Source organism: Hemiscyllium ocellatum, chromosome 25 (genome assembly GCF_020745735.1).
Source record: "Hemiscyllium ocellatum isolate sHemOce1 chromosome 25, sHemOce1.pat.X.cur, whole genome shotgun sequence".
NCBI lineage: Eukaryota > Metazoa > Chordata > Chondrichthyes > Orectolobiformes > Hemiscylliidae > Hemiscyllium > Hemiscyllium ocellatum.
Window position 1 is genome coordinate 170,043 of NC_083425.1, and position 19,816 is coordinate 189,858.

The window sequence follows — 19,816 nt, forward strand, 5'->3', positions numbered from 1 at the left end:
ATAAAGTTCCAAACTCAGCCACAGACATTCCAAAAATACTTCCAGATAATTCCACGTTTTATCTAAAATTAAAAATAAATTTATTCTTGAGGTGAAGACTTAAGCAAGGCAAATTATTTTATATCTGCAAAAGTGCCTTTCTAACTGACTTTGTAATTTCTGGACATCCAAATACACCAAGACAGAATTACACACATTCTGATCAAATGGTTTGTTTCTATGTGAATGCTCTACAAATGCCACCTCTCACCTCACCCTAGGAATATAACCATCGAATACTTTCTTGCCCATGAATATATTGTAATGGTCAGTTACACATTCTCACCAATCCCTGCATGATTAACTTATATGAAGGCCTAATCCAATCTCTTTTGCAAATGGAAGGATCATCTCTATGCCTATCCTGTGGAATCTCTTCATAATTTGCAATTCCTCATTCATAACTTGCAATTCCTCATTCATAACATCCTACTCTTTGATAAAAGTATCAAGTTTATTCAGTCTTTCATGACAACCATATCCATTCAAAATTTAACAATTTCTCTCATATTGAATGCTACCTCTCTAGAAAAGAACCCTATTATTTTGTTTGTATTTCTTTAAAAGGGTCTTCTTATTAGTGTATTGCTACACACTTAGTGATTTAATTATCTGTAAACTCCGATCCCCTTTCTCTTCTACCCCATTTTGAAACTTATCCGGGAATGCATAGCCTTCTTACTCTACCTATCAAAACACTCTACCTCGTCACTGATATTTTAATCTTCATTCATCAAATATACAAGAGTTACTCTGCTCTCCTTAAAGGAGTAGTCAGTCTTTATTAGTTACCTGCCTTAGGCACAGTATCTCCATACTGAAGTTACCTTTCTGACAACAGAATTCACAGCAATGATGGAATTTCCTTCTGGACCCTCCGAAGAAATAGCCGAACATTCAGGATCTCCCGGGAGCACATATACAGCCCGTTCTGCCAGGACCATGCGAGCATGGTCATAACAGTTCAAGCGTTTCACCCTAGAGAAAGGAAAAATACAAATGCTGCAGTCAAAACACAAATGTAATTTAGAGGAAAGGGGAGAGTCACTGTCCACCCACCCACAGATAATGCCTAGGATCATCATAACTTCAAACTGGGTACATTCTGACATACTGATATTAAACATCATTAATCAAAGAATTTGTTAACATAATGGCCAAATCCAACATTCCACACAATGTTTCGATATACTTGCAATTTAGGTTTGATAAGGGTCATAAGGGTGTTGTGTGGTGGAATACAGTGATCCCATATTTCATATCATTCTGATGAAAAATACTGTGAATTCTGAAAATCTGAAATTGAAATAGAAAATGCTGGAAATACTTAGCATAGCAGCATCATCTAATGTTTTACTTCTAAGCCCTTCAATTTATCCAGTTCATTTTAATACTTTGCCAGTAGAGTGGTAAGAACAAACCTTGGGCCAAATTATTCGATCGCTTACAGATTCTGCAAAATCTATTTATTTAATTCAGCACAAAACTATTGATCATTTTCACAGAATCGAATTGCTGGTTTGATAATCAGAACAAAGGTGTACACAGCATATTGAACCTTCTACGTCAGGTTCACTTATTCGTTTCTCAATCCACTGTTCCTTTAAGTACTCAGAAATTTATGAATCTCAATCTTAAAATGTGCTTATTGAACATTCACAATCGAGGAAACTAAATTCCAAAAATTCACAACATAGGAACAAGAGTTAAGAGCACCTGCTCGGTCATTCATTGAAACTTTAGTTTATCTGCAATTGACTCATACACCTTTGATACATATCCTTTGATACCATTTATGAAAAAAAATTTCAATCTAATCAAAAATTAACTGATCTCTATAACAGTCCTACTATCTCCAGTATTAACCACTGCACTCCAAACCAAAACTGCACAATACTCCGATGTGGTCTCAGCAAGGCTCTGAATAACTGCAGTAAGGCATCTCTACTTTGGAACTAAAATTCTCTGCAATGAAGGCCAACACTGTATATACTTTGCCTGCCTAATTGTTTGCTGCATCTGCATGTTTGCTATCATTGACTAATGTGCAAGTACACCGATATCCTTTTGTACATTCACATTTCCCAATATGTCACCAGTTAAATACTACTCTTCCTTTGTTTTTCACACCAAGTGTACAGTCTCACATTTAGCCACATTGCACTGCATCTGTCATGTGTTTGTCCGCATACTCAACTTGTGTAAGATATCCTAAAGCCAGTTGCATCCTCAATGCTCAATCCCACCTCGAGATGTCATTAGTAAGCTTCAAGGAACTGATTTGTTTCCAATTTATATAGATTGACCACTTCCTCTCACTGTTTCTAGCCTACCAACCAATTCTCAATCCATGCCAGTATATTCCCCACTCCCTAATGCTTTATTTTTGCCCACCAGTCTTTTGTGGGTCCTTATCAAAAGCCTTCCTGAAATAAAAGGACACATCCACTGGCAGTGGCTCAGTGGTTACCACTGCTGCCTCTCAGCACCAAGGTCCTAGGTTCAATTCCAGCCTCGAGCAACTGTCACTGTGGAGTTTGCACATTCTCCCGTGTCTGTCGTGGGTTTCCACCGGATGCTCCAGTTTCCTCCCGCAGTCCAAAGATGTGCAGGTCAGGTGAATTGGCCATGATAAATTGTCCATAGTGCCCATACATTAGTCAGAGGGAAATGGGCGTGGGTGGGTTACTCTTTGGAGGGTCGGTGTGGATTTGTTGGGAATTTGTTCCCTACAGTGTAGGGAATCTAATCTTTATTCTTCCAGTTGTACCCTCAAAAGAATTCCAATAGATTAGTTAAGCATGACTTTCCTTTTATAAACTCATGCTGACCTTGTTTAATCCAATTAGAGTCAGAGTCACAGAGATATACAGAATAGAGACAGACCCTCCAGTCCAACTCTTCCATGTCAACCAGATAAACTAACCTAATCTAGCCCCATTTGCCAGCACTTGGCCTATATCCCTCTAAACATTTCATATTCGTACACTCCAGGTGCCTTTTAAATGTTCTAATTGCACCAGTGTCCACCACTTCCTCTGGCAGCTCATTCCATACACACACTACCCTTTGTGTGAAAAAGTTGCCCCTTAGGTCCCTTTTAAATTTTTCCCCTCGTGCCCTAAACTTGTGCCCTCTAGCTCTGGACTACCCCCACCATAGAGAAAAGACCTTGTCTATTTACCCTGCTCATGCCCCTCATGATTTTATAAACTTCTATAAAGGTCACTTTCCAGCCTCCAACACTCCAGGGAAAGTAGCCCGAGCCTATTCAGCCTCCCCTATAGCTCAAATCCTCCAACCCTGGCAACATCCTTGTGAAACTTAATGTTTTCCAAGATTCTATTAACACTTAAAAGGATTTTAACCTAAAAGGAAACAAAAATCAGACACTGCAGGAAAGTACAATTATAAACATCTTGTTCCAAGTATAAACCCATAAAATTCAGCAAAGAAAATGCATTACTGCTAGTTGTGTGTTTGATTTGAATGAGAAAATAAAGTACACAATTTTCTGCAAGAAAACAGATTAACAAAGTGAAATAGAATGAAATGTCAAGTTCACCAAGATCTGAAAGAGATCAAAACCTAAAAAGTACTTGTTTCATTTCAATTTTAAAATTGACTATGCTAGACTAAAACATGCCTCCCAATCACCTGATAGGAGTTCACTACATTTTCAGGCAAGTTCCAGCAGTACTTACAAAAGAACAAAAACTTAAACCACTATCCTCTTGGCATGTCACATCCTTGTACTGTGTTGACCTAGTGGTCTACAATCATAAAACAGCAAGAGATATCTCTCACAGTGATGGAGAGCAAAACTAGCTCCGAAACAGAAACAAACAGAAAATGTTGGAGAAGCTCAGAAGGTTAGTGAAAGTTCTTAAATTTAAAAAAAAATTTCTTACTAGTTTATTCTTGGACTCTATTTTCCAGTCAGTGATGAAATTTAACTCCCACCATACCTGGGCAAATTGTCATGTGTGATAACTGGAGATGGAGGATAAACACTCTCACTTCCACCAAGACAAAAGCTCTTTGTTATCCAGGAAACTCGAAGCTCCACCACTTGCACCTAGAACATAAAGCATATCGGGTCCCTTAGATTAACTGAGGCACATTTCTTAACATCTCTAACAAGTAGTACTTAAATCCCTGGGACCTGATTAAGACTATCCCAGGTCATTGTGGGAAGCTAGGGAAGAAATTAGAGCTCCTAAGAGATACCTGTATCGCTGACAGCCACGGAGGAGGTACAAGACTGGAGGGTAGTTAATGGTATGGCATTATGTATTAAAGGCTGCAAGGAAAACGAGGGAACTACAAATGGTCAGCCGACTGTCAGTGGTCGGCAAGTTGTCGGAGGGGACTCAGACAAGATCCACATACATTGGCAAAGGCTAGGACTGACTCGGGATAGTCAGCATGGCTTTGTACATGAGAAATAGTGTCTCAAAAATGTTGTGTACTTGGACCTTAGCAAGGCACTCAACAAGGTAAAATATGGTAGACTGGTTAATAAGGTTAGACCACATGGGGTCCAGTAAGACCTAGGCAATGGGTTACAAAAGTGGCTTGATGATAGGAGACAGGGTGGTGGTAGAGGGTTATTTTTCACACTGAAGGCCTGTGACCAATGGTATGCCACAACAATTAGCGGATCCACTGTTGCTCACCATTTAAATAAACGATTTGAATGAGAACCTAGGAGGCATGGTTAGTAAATTTGCCAAAGGCACTAAAATCTTTGGCATTGTGAACAAAGAAGATTATGTAAGAATACAATAGGATCTTGATGAACTGGGCCTAGGCATAGTTAAAAACAATGACTGCATATGCTGGAAACCAGATTTTGGATTAGTAGTGCTGGAAGAGCACAGCAGTTCAGGCAGCATCCAAGGAGCAGCAAAATCGATGTTTCGGGTAAAAGCCCTTCACCAGGAATAAAGGCAGAGAGCCTGAAGCATGGAGAAATAAGCTAGAGGAGGGTGGGGGTGGGGAGAAAGTAGCATGGAATACAATAGGTGAGTAGATGAAGGCGATAGGTGGAGGGTGGAGTGGATAGATGGAAAAGAAGATAGGCAGGTAGACAAGTCATGGGGACAGTGCTGAGCTGGAAGTTTGGAACTAGGATGAGGTGGGGGAAGGGGAAATGAGGAAACTGCTGAAGTCCACATTGATGCCCTGGGGTTGAAGTGTTCCGAGGCAGAAGATGAGGCGTTCTTCCTCCAGGCGTCTGGTGGTGAGGAAGTGGCAGTGAAGGAGGCCCAGAGACCTCCATGTCCTCGGCAGAGTGGGAGGGGAAGTTGAAATGTTGGGCCCAGGGCCGTGTGGTTGATTGGTGCGGGTGTCCCGGAGATGTTCCCTAAAGCGCTCTGCTAGGAGGCGTCCAGTCTCCCCAATGTAGAGGAGACCGCATCGGGAGCAACGGATAAGGCATAACATAAGAACATAGAAAAATACAGCGCAGTATAGGCCCTTCAGCACTCGATGTTGCGCCGATGCAAGCCCACCTAACCTACACTAGCCCACTATCCTCTATGTCTATCCAATGCCTGTTTAAATGCCCATAAAGAGGGAGAGTCCACCACTGTTACTGGCAGGGCATTCCATGAACTCACGACTCGCTGAGTAAAGAATCTACCCCTAACATCTATCCTATACCGACCACCCCTTAATTTAAAGCTATGCCCCTGTGTAATAGCTGACTCCATACGTGGCAAAATGTTCTCATGGTCAACCCTATCTAAACCCCTAATCATCTTGTACACCTCTATCAAGTCACCCCAAAAGCCTCTTTTCTCCAATGAAAACAGCCCCAAGTGCCTCAGCCTTTCCTCATACGATCTTCCTACCATACCAGGCAACATCCTGGTAAACCTCCTCTGCACCCGTTCCAGTGCCTCCACTTCTTTCCTATAGTATGGCGACCAAAACTGCACACAATACTCCAGGTGCGGCCGCACCAGAGTCTTATACAACTGCAACATGACCTCAGGACTCCGGAACTCAATTCCTCTACCAATAAAAGCCAGTACGCCATATGCCTTCTTCACAGCACTATTTACCTGGGTGGCAACTTTCAGAGATCCGTGTACATGGACACTGAGATCCCTCTGCTCATCCACACTACCAAGTATCCGACCATTAGCCCAGTACCCCATCTTGTTACTCTTACCAAAGTGAATCATTTCACACTTACCTACATTGAACTCCATTTGCCACCTTTCTGCCCAGCTCTGCAACTTTCTATATCCCGCTGTAACCTGCCACATCCTTCCTCACTGTCAACAACTCCACCGATTTTCGTATCATCCGCAAACTTGCTTACCCAATCTTCTAGCCCCTCCTCCAGGTGATTTATAAAAATGACAAACAGCAATGGTCCCAAAACAGATCCCTGCGGAACACCGCTGGTAACTGCACTCCAAGGTGAACCTTTACCATCAACTACTACCCTCTGTCTTCTTCCAGCCAGCCAATTCCTAATGCAAACCTCCAACTCACCCTCAATGCCATACCTCCATTTTTTTTGCAGTAGCCTACCATGGGGAACCTTATCAAATGCCTTACTAAAATCCATATACACCACATCTACCGCTTTACCCTTGTCCACCTCCTTAGTCACCTTCTTAAAGAATTCAATAAGGTTTGTGAGGCACGACCTGCCCTTCACAAAACCATGCTGACTATCCTTGATCACATTATTCCTATCCAGATGTTCATAAATCCTACCCCTTAGAATTCTAAGACTTTGCCCACAACAGAAGTGAGACTCACTGGCCTATAGTTACTAGGGTTATCCCTACTCCCCTCCTTGAACAAGGGAACAACATTTGCTATCCTCCAGTCTTCTGGCACTATTCCTGTAGACGAGGACATAAAAATCAAGGTCAATGGCTCTGCAATCTCCTCCCTTGCTTCCCAGAGAATCCTAGGATAAATGCTATCAGGCCCAGGGGACTTATCTATTTTCATCCTTTTCCAGAACTTCTAACACTTCTTCCCTACATACCTCAAAGCCATCCATTCTAATTAATTGTGACTCAATATTCACATCGGCAACAACGTCCTGTTCCTGAGTGAATACTGATGAAAAGTATTCATTGTCTCCCCAATTTCTTCAGCCTCCACACACAACTTCCCACTACTATCCTTGACTGGACCTATTCCTACCCTAGTCATTCTTTTATTCCTGACATACCTATAGAAACCCTTTGGGTTTTCCCTAATCCTACCAATCAAGAACTTTTCATGTCCCCTCCTTGCTGCTCTTAGCTCTCTCTTTAGATCCTTCCTGGCTACCTTATAACACTCAATCGCCCCAATTGAACCTTCACACCTCATCTTTACATAGGCCGCCCTCTTCCCTTTAACAAGGGATTCCAATTCCTTATTAAACCACGGCTCCCTCACATGACCCTTTCCTCCCTGCCTGACAGGTATATACTTATCAAGGACACTCAATAGCTGCTCCTTGAACAAGCTCCACATATCGATTGTGCCCTTCCCTTGAAGCCTACTTTTCCAAGCCACACATCCTAAGTCATGCCTCACTGCATCATAATTTCCCTGCCCCCAGCTATAACTCTTGCCCTGTAGTGCACTCTTATCCCTCTCCATCACTAGAGTAAAAGTCAACGAATTGTGGTCACTGTCCCCAAAGTGCTCACCTACCTCCAATTCTTTTGTTGGCCTGTCTACATATTGTGTCAGGAAACCCTCCTGCACACATTGGACAAACACCGACCCATCTAACGTATTCGAGCTATAGCTTTCCCAGTCAATATCTGGAAAGTTAAAGTCCCCCATAACAACCACCCTATTACTTTCACTCTTCTCCTGAATCATCCTCGCAATCCTTTCTTCTACGTCTCTAGGACTATTAGGAGGCCTGTAGAAAACTCCTAACAGGGTGACCTCACCTTTCCTATTTCTAACCTCAGCCCAAATTACCTCAGATGGCAAGTCTTCCTCCATCGTCTTTTCCACCGCTGTAATACTATCTTTGACAAGCAATGCCGCACCTCCCCCTCTTTTACCCCCACCTCTGACCCTACTAAAACATTTAAACCCTGGAACCTGCAACAGCCAATCCTGTCCCTGTTCTACCCATGTCTCGTTAATAGCCACAACATCGAAATCCCAGGTACCAATCCACGCTGCAAGTTCACCTACCTTATTTCGCATACTTCTCGCATTGAAGTATACACACTTCAAGCCACCTTCTTGTTTACAGGCACCCTCCTTCGAGTCTGACGCCATGTTCCTAACCTCCCTACACTCCAGGTACCGCACCCTAAAGCTACAGTCTAAGTTCCCATGCCCCTGCAGAGTTAGTTTAAACCCCCCCCCCGCCCCCAAAAAGCACTAGCAAACCTTCCCCCAAGGATACTGGTGCCCCTCAGGTTCAGGAGTAGACCATCCTGTTTATAGAGGTCCCACCTTCCCCAGGAAGAACCCCAGTTATCCAGAAACCAGAATCCCTCCCTCCTGCACCATCCCTGTAGCCACGCATTTAACTGTTCTCTCTCCCTATTCCTCAACTCTCTATCGAGTGACACGGGTAACAAACCAGAGACAACAGCTGTGTTCTGAGCTTCCAACCTAGCTCCCTGAAAGCCTGCCTAACATCCTCATCCCTCTTCCTACCTATGTCGTTGGTGCCAATATGGACCACTACTTCGGGCCGCTCCCCCTCCCCCTTAAGGACCCGGAAAACGCGATCAGAGACATCACGTACCCTTGCACTGGGAGGCAACATACCAAACGTGAGTCTCTCTCACCCCCACAAAACCACCTGTGCCCTGAACTATTGGAGACCCCAATAACTATTGCTCTGCTCTTCTCCACCCTTCCCTTCTGAGCAACGGGGATAGGCTTCGTGCCAGAGGCCTGAACCCCACTGCTTACTCCTGGTAAGTCGTCTCCCCCACAAGTATCCAAAACAGTATACTTGTTCTTGAGGGGAACAGCCGCAGGGTGTCCCTGCACTGACTGCTTCCTCCCAGTCCCCCTCACTGTCACCCATCTGTCTGCAATCTTTGGAGTTACTACTTCCCTAAAGCTCCGACCTATGACCCCCTCTGCCTCCCAAATGATCCTAAGTTCATCCAACTCCTGCTCCCTTAACAAGGTCTTGGAGGAGCTGGAGATGGGTGCACTTCCTGCAAGTGTAATCAGCAGGGATGACCATGGCATCCCTCACCTCAAACATGTTGCAAGAGGAAAACATTGCACTGCCTTCACTGCCATCCCTCTAAAAGTAACCTTTTAAAAAAAAACTAGATCTAAACAATAGAACAAGCAAAATGCAGTACTTACCTGCTTACCACAACGGGTCTTATTATTAGGTGAGAGGAGGAGGGCGGGTGGGAGGCACTACCTCTGTAGTGCCTCGGGTTCCTCTCCTGCGCGGCTTTATAGGAAAAAACAACTTACCCAGGTAAGCTTGCGCTACACCAGCTTCCGGGTCCGCTCCGCGCATTTTTAAAAACAAAAACTTTCAAATTTAAACCATTAAAGAAACGTCACCGAGCCTTCAAGCAGCCACTGCCAAACATCCCTTACCTGCTCCACTGAGAGAGTGAGCCATGTGCCTAGCAGATGGAGTTAATTCAGGTAAATGCAAGACATTGCATTTTGTAAATGCAAGACAACCAGGGCAGCATTTAGAGTCAGAGCATGGAAACCAGACCCTTTGGTCCAACTTTACCATGCCAACCAGATATCCCAACCTAATTGAGTCCCACTTGCCAGAACCCAGCCCATATCTCTCCAAATCTTCCTATTCATAAACCCATTCAAATGCCTCTTAAATGTTTCAATTGTGCTTGCCTCCACCACTTCCTCATTCCATTCACGTACCACCCTCTGTTTGAAAAGGTTGCTCTCTTTTATATCTTTCCCCTTACCCAAAACCTAATCCCACTAGTTCTGGACAACCCAATCCCAGGGGAAAGACCTGGTCTATTTACCCAATGCATGCTCCTCATAATTTTATAAACCTCTATAAAGGTCAACCCTCAACCTCTGACACTCCAGTGAAAACTTCGCTGTCCACTACACCTCCAGTTTTGATCACCTGCAAACTTACTAATTATACCTCTTCAGCTCACATCCAAATCATTTATATAAATGACAAAAAGTAGTGGACCCAACACCGATCCTTGTGGCACTCCACTGGTCTTACATAGTTAATAGTCATTCCCCAGAGAGCGTTGGCAAACAGATCCAAGAGTACGTAGTTCCTTGTATACAGGGTGGTGAAGACTACGTTTGGCACATTTGCCTTCAAATCGGTCACAGCGTCAAGTATTGGAGTTGGAACTTCAAGTTAGAGCTTTACAAGATATTGGTAAGGCCACATTTGATACACAGTTCTGGTCACCCTGCTGTAGGAAGGATGTTATTAAACTGGAAAAGGTGCCAAAAAGATTTACTAGGATGTTACGGAGATTGGAAATTTGAGTTATAAAGATAGGCTGGGTCTTTTTTCCCTGGAGCATAGGCAGCTGATAGGTAACCTTTCAGAGGTTTAAAACGTGACGGGAATAGAGATCACAAATAACCAAGATCTCTTCCCCAAGGTAGGGAAATCCAAATCTAGAGAGTATAGGTTTAAGGAGAGTGGGGCAGACTTTTTTAAAACAAAAAAGGGACCCAAGGGGTAACTTTTTCCACAGAGTGGTGCATATGCAAATGGACCAAGCTGCCAGAGGAAGTGGAAGAAGTATGTACAATTACGACAATGAAAGGACATTTGGACAGGAACATGGGTAGGAAAGGTTGAGGGGGATACAGGCCAAACACAGAAACAGAACTAATTCATTCTAGGAAGCCTGGTAGGCAGTTCACCCCAACTTGTCAATGCCAACTTCCAGGCTGTTTAACTCTACAACTCTAACTCCTAAATATAAATATAGGAATTAATAAATTTAAATGGACATTCTGGAGAAACTTAATTGGAAAAGGGCAAGACTGAAGAACTCTTCTGAAGTGGTTGAAGCAAATAACAAATGAAATGGAGGAGAAACAGGTTAGGTAAATGAGGGAGAAAGGAATTGTAGGATACAAATGGTTAGAAAGAGGCTGGATAAGGTTCGCATTCACCAAACACCTACAGGAATCTTTTGAAATATGCCCTGTTTGTGTTGATTGTATCTGAAGCAGATACTGAAAAACCAATAATGCCTCTGTTTAAATCCACTATAAAAGGATAGTCAGAAGATGTCTACATAGCTTCTGAACCATTGGATACTTCAACAGGATTCGTTTCTCACTTGTATCCATCTAGGAAAGGAATATTTCAGCCAGCACATTGTTCATCTACTCTCAACCACAAAACACTAACCTCATCCAGCCAGGTCTTCCACTGAGCAGTTCAACAAGCTCCATATTAAAGGCAATTCCCACATAACACAGTGTAACTGATCTGCATGTGCAAAACTTCACAACATTTTAGTTCATGAGTTTTTACAATAGTAACCACAAGAACAAGAGCTTAGAATACACTTTGCAAATCAGTATTTCAAGATACTTAAGAAACAATTTCACAGAAGGTATGCATATTATACCAAGAGTCACAGCCAATTTAAATAGACGTATAGACATTGTTCCTAATTAAACCCCTAAATTACATTAAATTAATCATTCCATTTCAAAGGTCAACAGATCACTTTTGCCTGTACGTGCCAGGTTATATTATCTCCAGTGGTTGCCTATGATACAGACACAGAGGTCTTTCCCTTAGTGAGGGGTCTCAAGATCACACTGGAGCAAGACCCAGAGAAATTCTAAAAATATGGTCATTTAACAGGCAATACAGCAAGTTTGATTCTTAAACTTTTAAAAATACCTCTTCAACTACCGCCTTAAACTTGCTCTTTTTGCTCAGTACAGGTCGAACACCAGAGAGCCATTGGACGTTGGAGAAAACTTTAGCTGCTCCAAACAACATCTGTCCTGGATAAAACCCATAGGATTCATCGAAGAACTGCCCCTAGAACAGAAAAGCATGGCTGCAAATTAAGGTAACCCCATCTGCGGCAGACATTCATACCTTTAGCTGTAACCAGATATTAAAATAAACATAAAACGTACAGCCATAAAGACATTTGTTTGTTTGCGTTTGATCAAATATATATTAGTTTAAGATTTATCTACTTTTATTCTTATGAGATGCAAGTGACATTACCAAGGCCAACATTTACAGCTTTTGATAAAAAAGTGATGGAAAGTTCCCTTCTTGAACCACTGTACTATACAGGCAGTGCAGGTGCAAAGATTTCCAGGATTTTGACTCAGTGACACTGAAGTAACGGCAATATATTTCCAAATCGGGGCGACACATAGCTTTGATGAATTGTTGACAGTGGTGCTTCCATGTATCTGCAGTCTCTAGAAGTCAAAAATATATGATGCTGGAAAAGCACAGCCGGCCAGACAGCATCCGAGGAGCAGGAGAGTCAACGTTGAGTGTAAGCTCTTCATTATTTGTGATGAAGATGTTATGCTCGAAACTCTATCCTCCTGTTCCTCGGATTCTGCCTGATCTGCTGCGCTTTTATAGCGCCATGCTTTTTGACTCTGAATTCCAGCATCTGCAGTCCTCACTTTCTCCTAAAAGTGGTAGGAGTCATGGATTTCGAAGGTGCAAATGGAGAAAACATGGCAAGTTGCTATTGAACACCTAGTGCGCTCTGCCGACACTGTGCTGAAAGAAATTAATATTTGCTGTGGTGATGGGTGCCAGTCAAGTGGGCTTTGTCCTGTATGATGTTGAGCTCAAGTGTTAGCAAACCACACTTGTTCTCAATTGCATGAACAAGCCATTGTTGTAGATAGTGGATAAGCTTTGGGAACTTTGTAGGTGAGTTACCCACCTGGCCGATGTAACCCCTCAACATGTTGATAATGGAGGAATTCAGCAATAGCGATAAAAAGGCGAGATGATCATATTTTCAAGTTAGAGATAATCACTACCAGGCACTGGGTGTTGACATAATGTAACTTGCCACTTATCGTACTAAGCCTGCATCATATCCAGGTTTTGCTGCATATGAACATAGACTGCTTTTGTTTCTAAGTTCTGAATGGCACCATACACTGTAATAACAGGTCTCCAAAATCTGACACGCTAGAGACAGGAAGGCATTAGTGAAACTGGTTGGGCCTGAAACAATGGCCTAAACAACTAGTGTAATTATTCCCTGGGACTGATGATCAATTTCCAAAAAGACCACAACCATCATCATGGGTTGTGAGGTGTAACTCTAGCCATTGGGATGATCCAGCTCTCTCCCAATACATGACCAACAGTACTGCAAACCTTTGGTCTGATCTTGTAGTTATAGCTTTACTTAGCACTGTTTACCACCCACTGTCCTTCAACTCAACAGCGTTATCTATTCATGGTCAAGGCCATGTCCCAGGGTCGGTGGAATCCAGAGTACATTTGGATTCCTTTTCTTCACTTCTTGAGGCAGCATGGCAGCAAAGGTGATGGACAATTTGTCACTATTTTGAATTATTTGTGCCAAGCTCCTCCTAGTCATTAATGTCAACACCGTCACATTCCAAGGACAGCTTCAGTGTTTTTGTAGGAGGTTTTTAATTTTCACAGTTCCAGCGTGAATGAAGAACTAATGATAGCACCATTAGAGGCTTGGTTGCAGAATAATATGGATGGGGAGCAAAATCTTGCAGAGCAAAAGACGTTTATGACAGGAGACTGGGAAAATGTGGAAGGGTGGTTCTGTCAGTTAACACTGGTATCAGGACAATAGAAAAGGATGGCCTAAGTTCAAAAACCCAACATATGGAAAGTGTTTGGACAGAAATGAGAAATGATTAAAATGAACAATCACTTTTTGGTAAAGCTGTGCCAGTCCCCTAACAGTAACCACATTGTATGGTGCAGCAAAAAAAAAACAGAAATGATGAGAGCTGGTCACAAAGGCACAGCAATAATCATGGGAGGTTTTAATCTACAGATTGGTCATCTGACTTTTGCAGTCAAACGGTTGCCTAAATGAGGATTCATCAAATGTTTCTAGGGTATTTTTTTTGATATAGATTAATTTAAGGATGTGGATGGCACAAGCTAGGGCAGCATTTATGGCCCAATCCTAATTACCCAGAGGGCAGTTAAGTGTCAACCAGATTGCTGTTGGCCTGGTGTCACACACAGGCCAGACCAGGTAAGACAAGCAGTTTCCTCCCCTGAAATACACTGAACCAGATGGGTTTTTCCAACAATTGACAATGGTCTCATGATCATTAGAGAAGTGCTAATTCCAGATTTTTTTTTATTGCATTCAAATTCCACCATCTGCCATGGTAGGATTTGAACCTGGGTCCTAGAAAATTACCTGGCTCTCTGGATTAACAATCCAGTGATAATCACCAGGCCATCACTTCCCCGAAATAATAAAAATGGCATGATCCAGACAGCAGACAATGCAGTACAGACAGGATTAATGAATTACCTCATTGAAGGTGTCTTGGCTACCAGGCTGAATTTTAAGTTTGGTTCAAGGGACAGGTGAGTAGGTCAGAGACTTCTTAAAATTTAAATAAGAGGATTGATGAGGGCATGAAAACAAAGTTGGTTAAAGTAAATTGGAAAACTAGGTTGACAAATCTTTCAATTGAGATACAGGGACAGACATTTAACAGAACATTTCAGAATGTACAAAATAGGTATAATCTAAAAAGAAACATCCAAGGCAATGACCCCACCATCTGTCATGGAGTCAGAGACGAATAGCATGGAAACAGACATTTCCGTCCAACCTGTCCATGCCTATCAGATATCCCAACCCAATCTAGTCCCACCTGTCAGCACTCAACCCATATCCCTCCAAACCCTTCCTATTCATCTGCCCATCCAAATGCCTCTTAAAATGTTGTAATTGTACCAGCCTCCACCACTTTCTCTGGCAGCTCATTCGATACATGTACCACCATCTGCATGAAAACGTTGCCCCTTAGGTATCTCATATCTTTTCCCTCTCACCCTAAACCTATGCCCTCTGTTCTGGACTCCCTGACCCCAGGAAAAAAGACTTTGTCTATTTACCCTATCCATGCCCCTCAATTTTATAAACCCCTCCAAAAGATCACCCCTCAGCCTCCGACACTCCAGGGAAAACAGCCCCAGCCTGTTCAGCCTCTCCCTGTAGCTCAAATTCTCCAACCCTGGCAACAACCTTGTAAATCCTTTCTGAACACTTTCAAGTTTCACAGCATCTTTCCGATAGGAAGGAGACCAGAATTGCACGCAATATTCCAGCAGTGGCCTAACCAATGTTCTGTATAGCCGCAACATGATTTCCCACCTCCTGTACTCAATACTCTGACCAATAAAGAAAAACATACCAAACGCCTTCTTCACTATCCTATCGACCTGCGACTCCACTTTCAAAGAGCTATGAACCTGCACTCCAAGGTCTCTTTGTTCAGCGACGCTTCCTAGCACCTGACCATTAAGTGTATAAGCCCTGCTAAGATTTGCTTTCCCAAAATGCAGCACCTCGCATTTATCGGAATTAAACTCTACCTGTCACTTCTCGGCCCATTGATCCATCTGGTCAAGATCTTCTTGTAACCAGAGGTAACCTTCGCTGTACACTACACCTCCAATTTTGGTGTCATCTGCAAACTGACTAACTGTACCTTTTATGCTCGCATCCAAATCATTTATGTAAATGACAAAAGGTAGAGGACCCAGCACCGATCCTTGTGGCACTCCACTGGTCACTGGCCACCAGCCTGAAAAACAACCCTCCACCACCACCCTCTGTCTTCTGCCTTTGAGCCAGTTCTGTATCCAAATGGACAGTTCTCCCTGTACTCCATGAAATCTAACCTTGCTAATCAGTCTCCCATGGGGAACCTTGTCGAACGCCTTACTGAAGTCCATATCGATCACATCTACTGCTTTGCCCTCCTCAATCCTCTGTTACTTCTTCAAAAAATAACTCAAATCAAGTTTAAGAGACATGATTTCCCACCCACAAAGCCATGTTGACTATTCCTGATCAGTCCCTGCCTTTCCAAATACATGTACATCCTGTCCCTCAGGATTCCCTCCAACAGCTTGCCCACCGCCAAGGTCAGGCTCACTGGTCTATAGTTCCCTGGCTTGTCCTTACCACCCTTCTTAAACAGTGGCACCACATTAGCTAACCTCCAGTCTTCCGGCACCTCACCTTTGACTATCGATGATAGAAATATCTCAGCAAGAGGCCCAGCAATCATTTCTCTAGCTTTCCACAGAGTTCTAGGGTACACCTGATCAGGTCCTAGGGATTTATCCACCTTCACCCATTTCAAGGCATCCAACACTGCCTCATCTGTAATATGGGTTAGGGTTAGGGCGCTCTTCGGATGCTGCCTGAACTGCTGTGCTCTTCCAGCACCACTAATCCAGAATCTGGTTTCTGGCATCTGCAGTCATTGTTTTTACCTCATTTGTAATATGGACACTTTGCAAGATGTCACCATCTATTTCCCTACAGTCTATATCTTCCATATCCTTTTCCACAGTAAATATTGATGCAAAATACTCATTTAGTATCTCCCCCATTTTCTGAGGCTCCATACAAAGGCTGTCTTGCTGATCTTTGAGGGGCCTTATTCTCTCCCTAGTTACCCTTTTGTCCTTAATGTATTTGTAAAAACTCTTTGGATTCTCCTTAATTCTATTTTCCAAAGCTATCCCATGTCCCCTTTTTGCCCTCCTGATTTCCCTCTTAAGTATCCTCCTACTGCCTTTATAGTCTTCTACAGATTCACTCGATCTATCCGGTCTATACCTTACACATGCTTCCTTTTTTTTTAAAAAGCCAAACCCTCAATTTCTTTAGTCATCCAGCTTTCTCTACCTACTAGCCTTTCCTTTCACCCTGATAGGAATATACTTTCTCTGGATTCCCATTATCTCATTTCTGAAGGCTTCCCATTTTCCAGCCATCCCTTTACCGGTGAACATCTGCCCACAAGTTCTTGCCTAATACAGTCGTTAACGAGAGGTTAGAGATACTATCAAACTAAAAAGATAAAAAAGTAAATGGTTGTGCAAAGATAGATTTGATTCTGACGTATAGCCTATCAAAAATAAAACAAAGAATGACAAAAGAGGGAGAAATCTAAAAACATTTTAAAAAAATTTTCATTGAAACATTTACAAACTCAACAAAAAGTGAGCATTAAAGTTGATGGAAAATATAGGGAAATTCCAGATTAATTGAACAAGTTCGCGAGTATCGAAAAGATTTGTAGCTCAGGTTGAGGTCCTGAATGTAAGTTTGCTCACTGAGCTACAAGGTTCATTTTCAGACATTATGTCACCACACTAGGTAACATCAGTGAGCCTCCGGTGAAGCACTGATTGTATGCTTTCTACTTATGGGTTTAGGCTTCCATGGGTACTTTCCTGTGGTGATGCCATTTCTTGTTCTTTTTCTCAGGGGGTGGTAAACAGGATCCAAGTCAATGTGTTTGTTGATAGAGTTGCAATTGGAATGCTATGCTTCTAGGAATTCTCACGTGTCCTATTTTGCTTGTCCTAGGATGGATGTGTTATCCCAGTCGAAGTGTGTTCTTACTCATCTGTCTATAAGGATGCTAAGACAGAGTGGGTCATGTCTTTTTGTGGCTAGTTGGATGTTCATACATCCTGTTACTAGTTTTCTGCCGGTATGTCACAGTTCTTGCAAGGATTTTTGTAAATGAAATAGTTTTGCTTGTTGTTTGTATGGGGTCTTTCACATTAATTAGCTGCTGTTTTAGTGTGTTGGTGGGCTTCCATGATGCCAAGAGGTCTGAGTAGTCTGGCAGTCATTTCCAAGATGTCTAATGTAGAGGAGAGTGGCTATGGTTGCTGGACACGTGTTGTCTGTTCGTTTCAGTTTGTTGCTAAGAAATCAGCGGACTGTGTTCGTTGGGTACATTCTTTTAGAATACATGGTATAGGTTATTTTCTTCTGTTCTGCGTAGTTCCTCTGTGCTACAGGATGTAGTGGCTCATTGGAATAATGTTCTAATGCAGCTTTGTTTGTGGATGTTGGGATGATTGCTTCTGTAGTTCAGTATTTGGTCCGTAGGTGTTGTTTTCCTGTAGACATTGGTTTGAAGTTCCCCATTGGCTGTTTGCTCTACCACAACATCTAGGAATGGCAGTTTGGTGTTACCTTTCTTCTCTTTGTGAATTTTATGTTAGTAAGGGTATTATTAATGGTCTTGAAGGTTGCCTTTAATTTGTTTTTTTTAAAGTGATGACAAAGGTGTCATCCAAGTCGCGGATCCGAAGTTTGGGTTGGACGGTTGGCAGAACCGTTTGTTTGAGTCTCTGCATTATTGCATCTGTTAAGAACCCAGATATTGGAGATCCTGTGGGTGTTCCATTGGTTTTTCTAGAGGTCTTGTTGTTGAAGGTGAAGTTTGTGCTAAAGCATAAGTTCACTAACTTGATGATATTGTCCTTGCTGATGAAGTTGGTGGTGTTTGGTGGATGTGTATTTGGTTCTTCTAATGTAGTCAGTGTCTCCTTGGCCAGGTTGATGAAGGGCTTATGCTCGAAACGTCGAATTCTCTATTCCTGAGATGCTGCCTAACCTGCTGTGCTTTGACCAGCAACACATTTGCAGCTGATGTCAATGGATGTGAACAGGGCCCCTATGTCAAAGAGGATCATTATTTCAACCGCTATCTTGGTGCCTTTGGTGGTCTTCAGGAATTCTTGGGTGGAGTGCATGGAGTGGCATGAGTCTTCTACTAAGTTTTAGCCTTTAATTAGTCCCTTAGCCAATCTATAAGTTGGTGCTCCAGGTAGCGAGATTATGGGTCTTGGTGGGGGCGGGGGGTCTTGTGGTTTGTGAATATTAGGTAATCCGTGGAAGTATGGTGTGTTGGATCCGTCTGATTTCATTTGTTTGGAAGTCGGTCTTATTGAAATAGAAAGTGGGCCGTACCATCAGTGCCTCATCCAGAGGCCCACTGATTATGTTACCTAGTATGGTGACAAAACATCTGAAAATGAACCTTGCAGCTCAGCAAGCAAACCTACATCCATAATTAAACAAGTATTTTACATCAGTCTTCACTGGTCGGGATACAAATAATATTGCAGAAGCAGGGATAAAAATCAGCAAATAAGGGAGGAACTCAGGAAAAATCAAAATTACCAGAAAAATGGTGCTGAGTAAATTGTTGTAACTGCGAGCAGACAAGTGCCTGGGTGCTGAATGCCTTCATCCGGTGGTCTTAAAAGAAATGGCTAGTAAGATAGTTTAGGTGTTGATTTTAAACTTTCACAAACTCCCTTGATAAGGAAGGGCCCATTAGATTGGAAGACAGCAGGTTTAACAAGCAAGGAACTACAAGCTAGTTAACTTAAAGCGTATTATTTAAATGATGAGAATTCACAGCTCAAGTGGAAACAGATCCGGGTGTTCTTGTGCATTTTTCACAAAAATGTTAGCATGCAGCGACAGCATGTAATTAAGAAAAGTAATAGAGTATTATTGTCAAACAAACCAGTTAACAATGTTATTTTTCACAAGGGGAAATGACTACAAAAGTAGGAAGGTTATACAGGGTCCTAATGGTATCACATTTGAAGTGCTGTGGTCTGTATTGGTCTCCTTAGGAAAGGATTGAACTGCCTCAAGTGCAATTACCAGAAGATCTCAAGACCAACTTGGAATTGTAAGGTGGGGGTGACTTTAGTGAGAAGGTTTGACGAGCTGCGTTTGACCCCATTGGAACT

General features: G+C 42.5%; 1 protein-coding gene across 2 annotated transcripts in view; it reads right to left on the minus strand.

Annotated features, from left to right (window-relative positions):
- LOC132827882 ((E3-independent) E2 ubiquitin-conjugating enzyme UBE2O) overlaps positions 1–19,816 on the minus strand; it is a 177,694-nt gene that overhangs the window by 105,449 nt on the left and 52,429 nt on the right. For both annotated transcript variants that reach the window (XM_060844644.1, XM_060844643.1), the window contains exons 6-8: positions 11,900–12,043; positions 4,008–4,117; positions 867–1,017 (exon numbers count right to left, since the gene is read on the minus strand). In XM_060844644.1, coding sequence (XP_060700627.1) covers positions 867–1,017; positions 4,008–4,117; positions 11,900–12,043 — 405 coding nt within the window. The remainder of the gene's footprint in view (positions 1–866; positions 1,018–4,007; positions 4,118–11,899; positions 12,044–19,816) is intronic.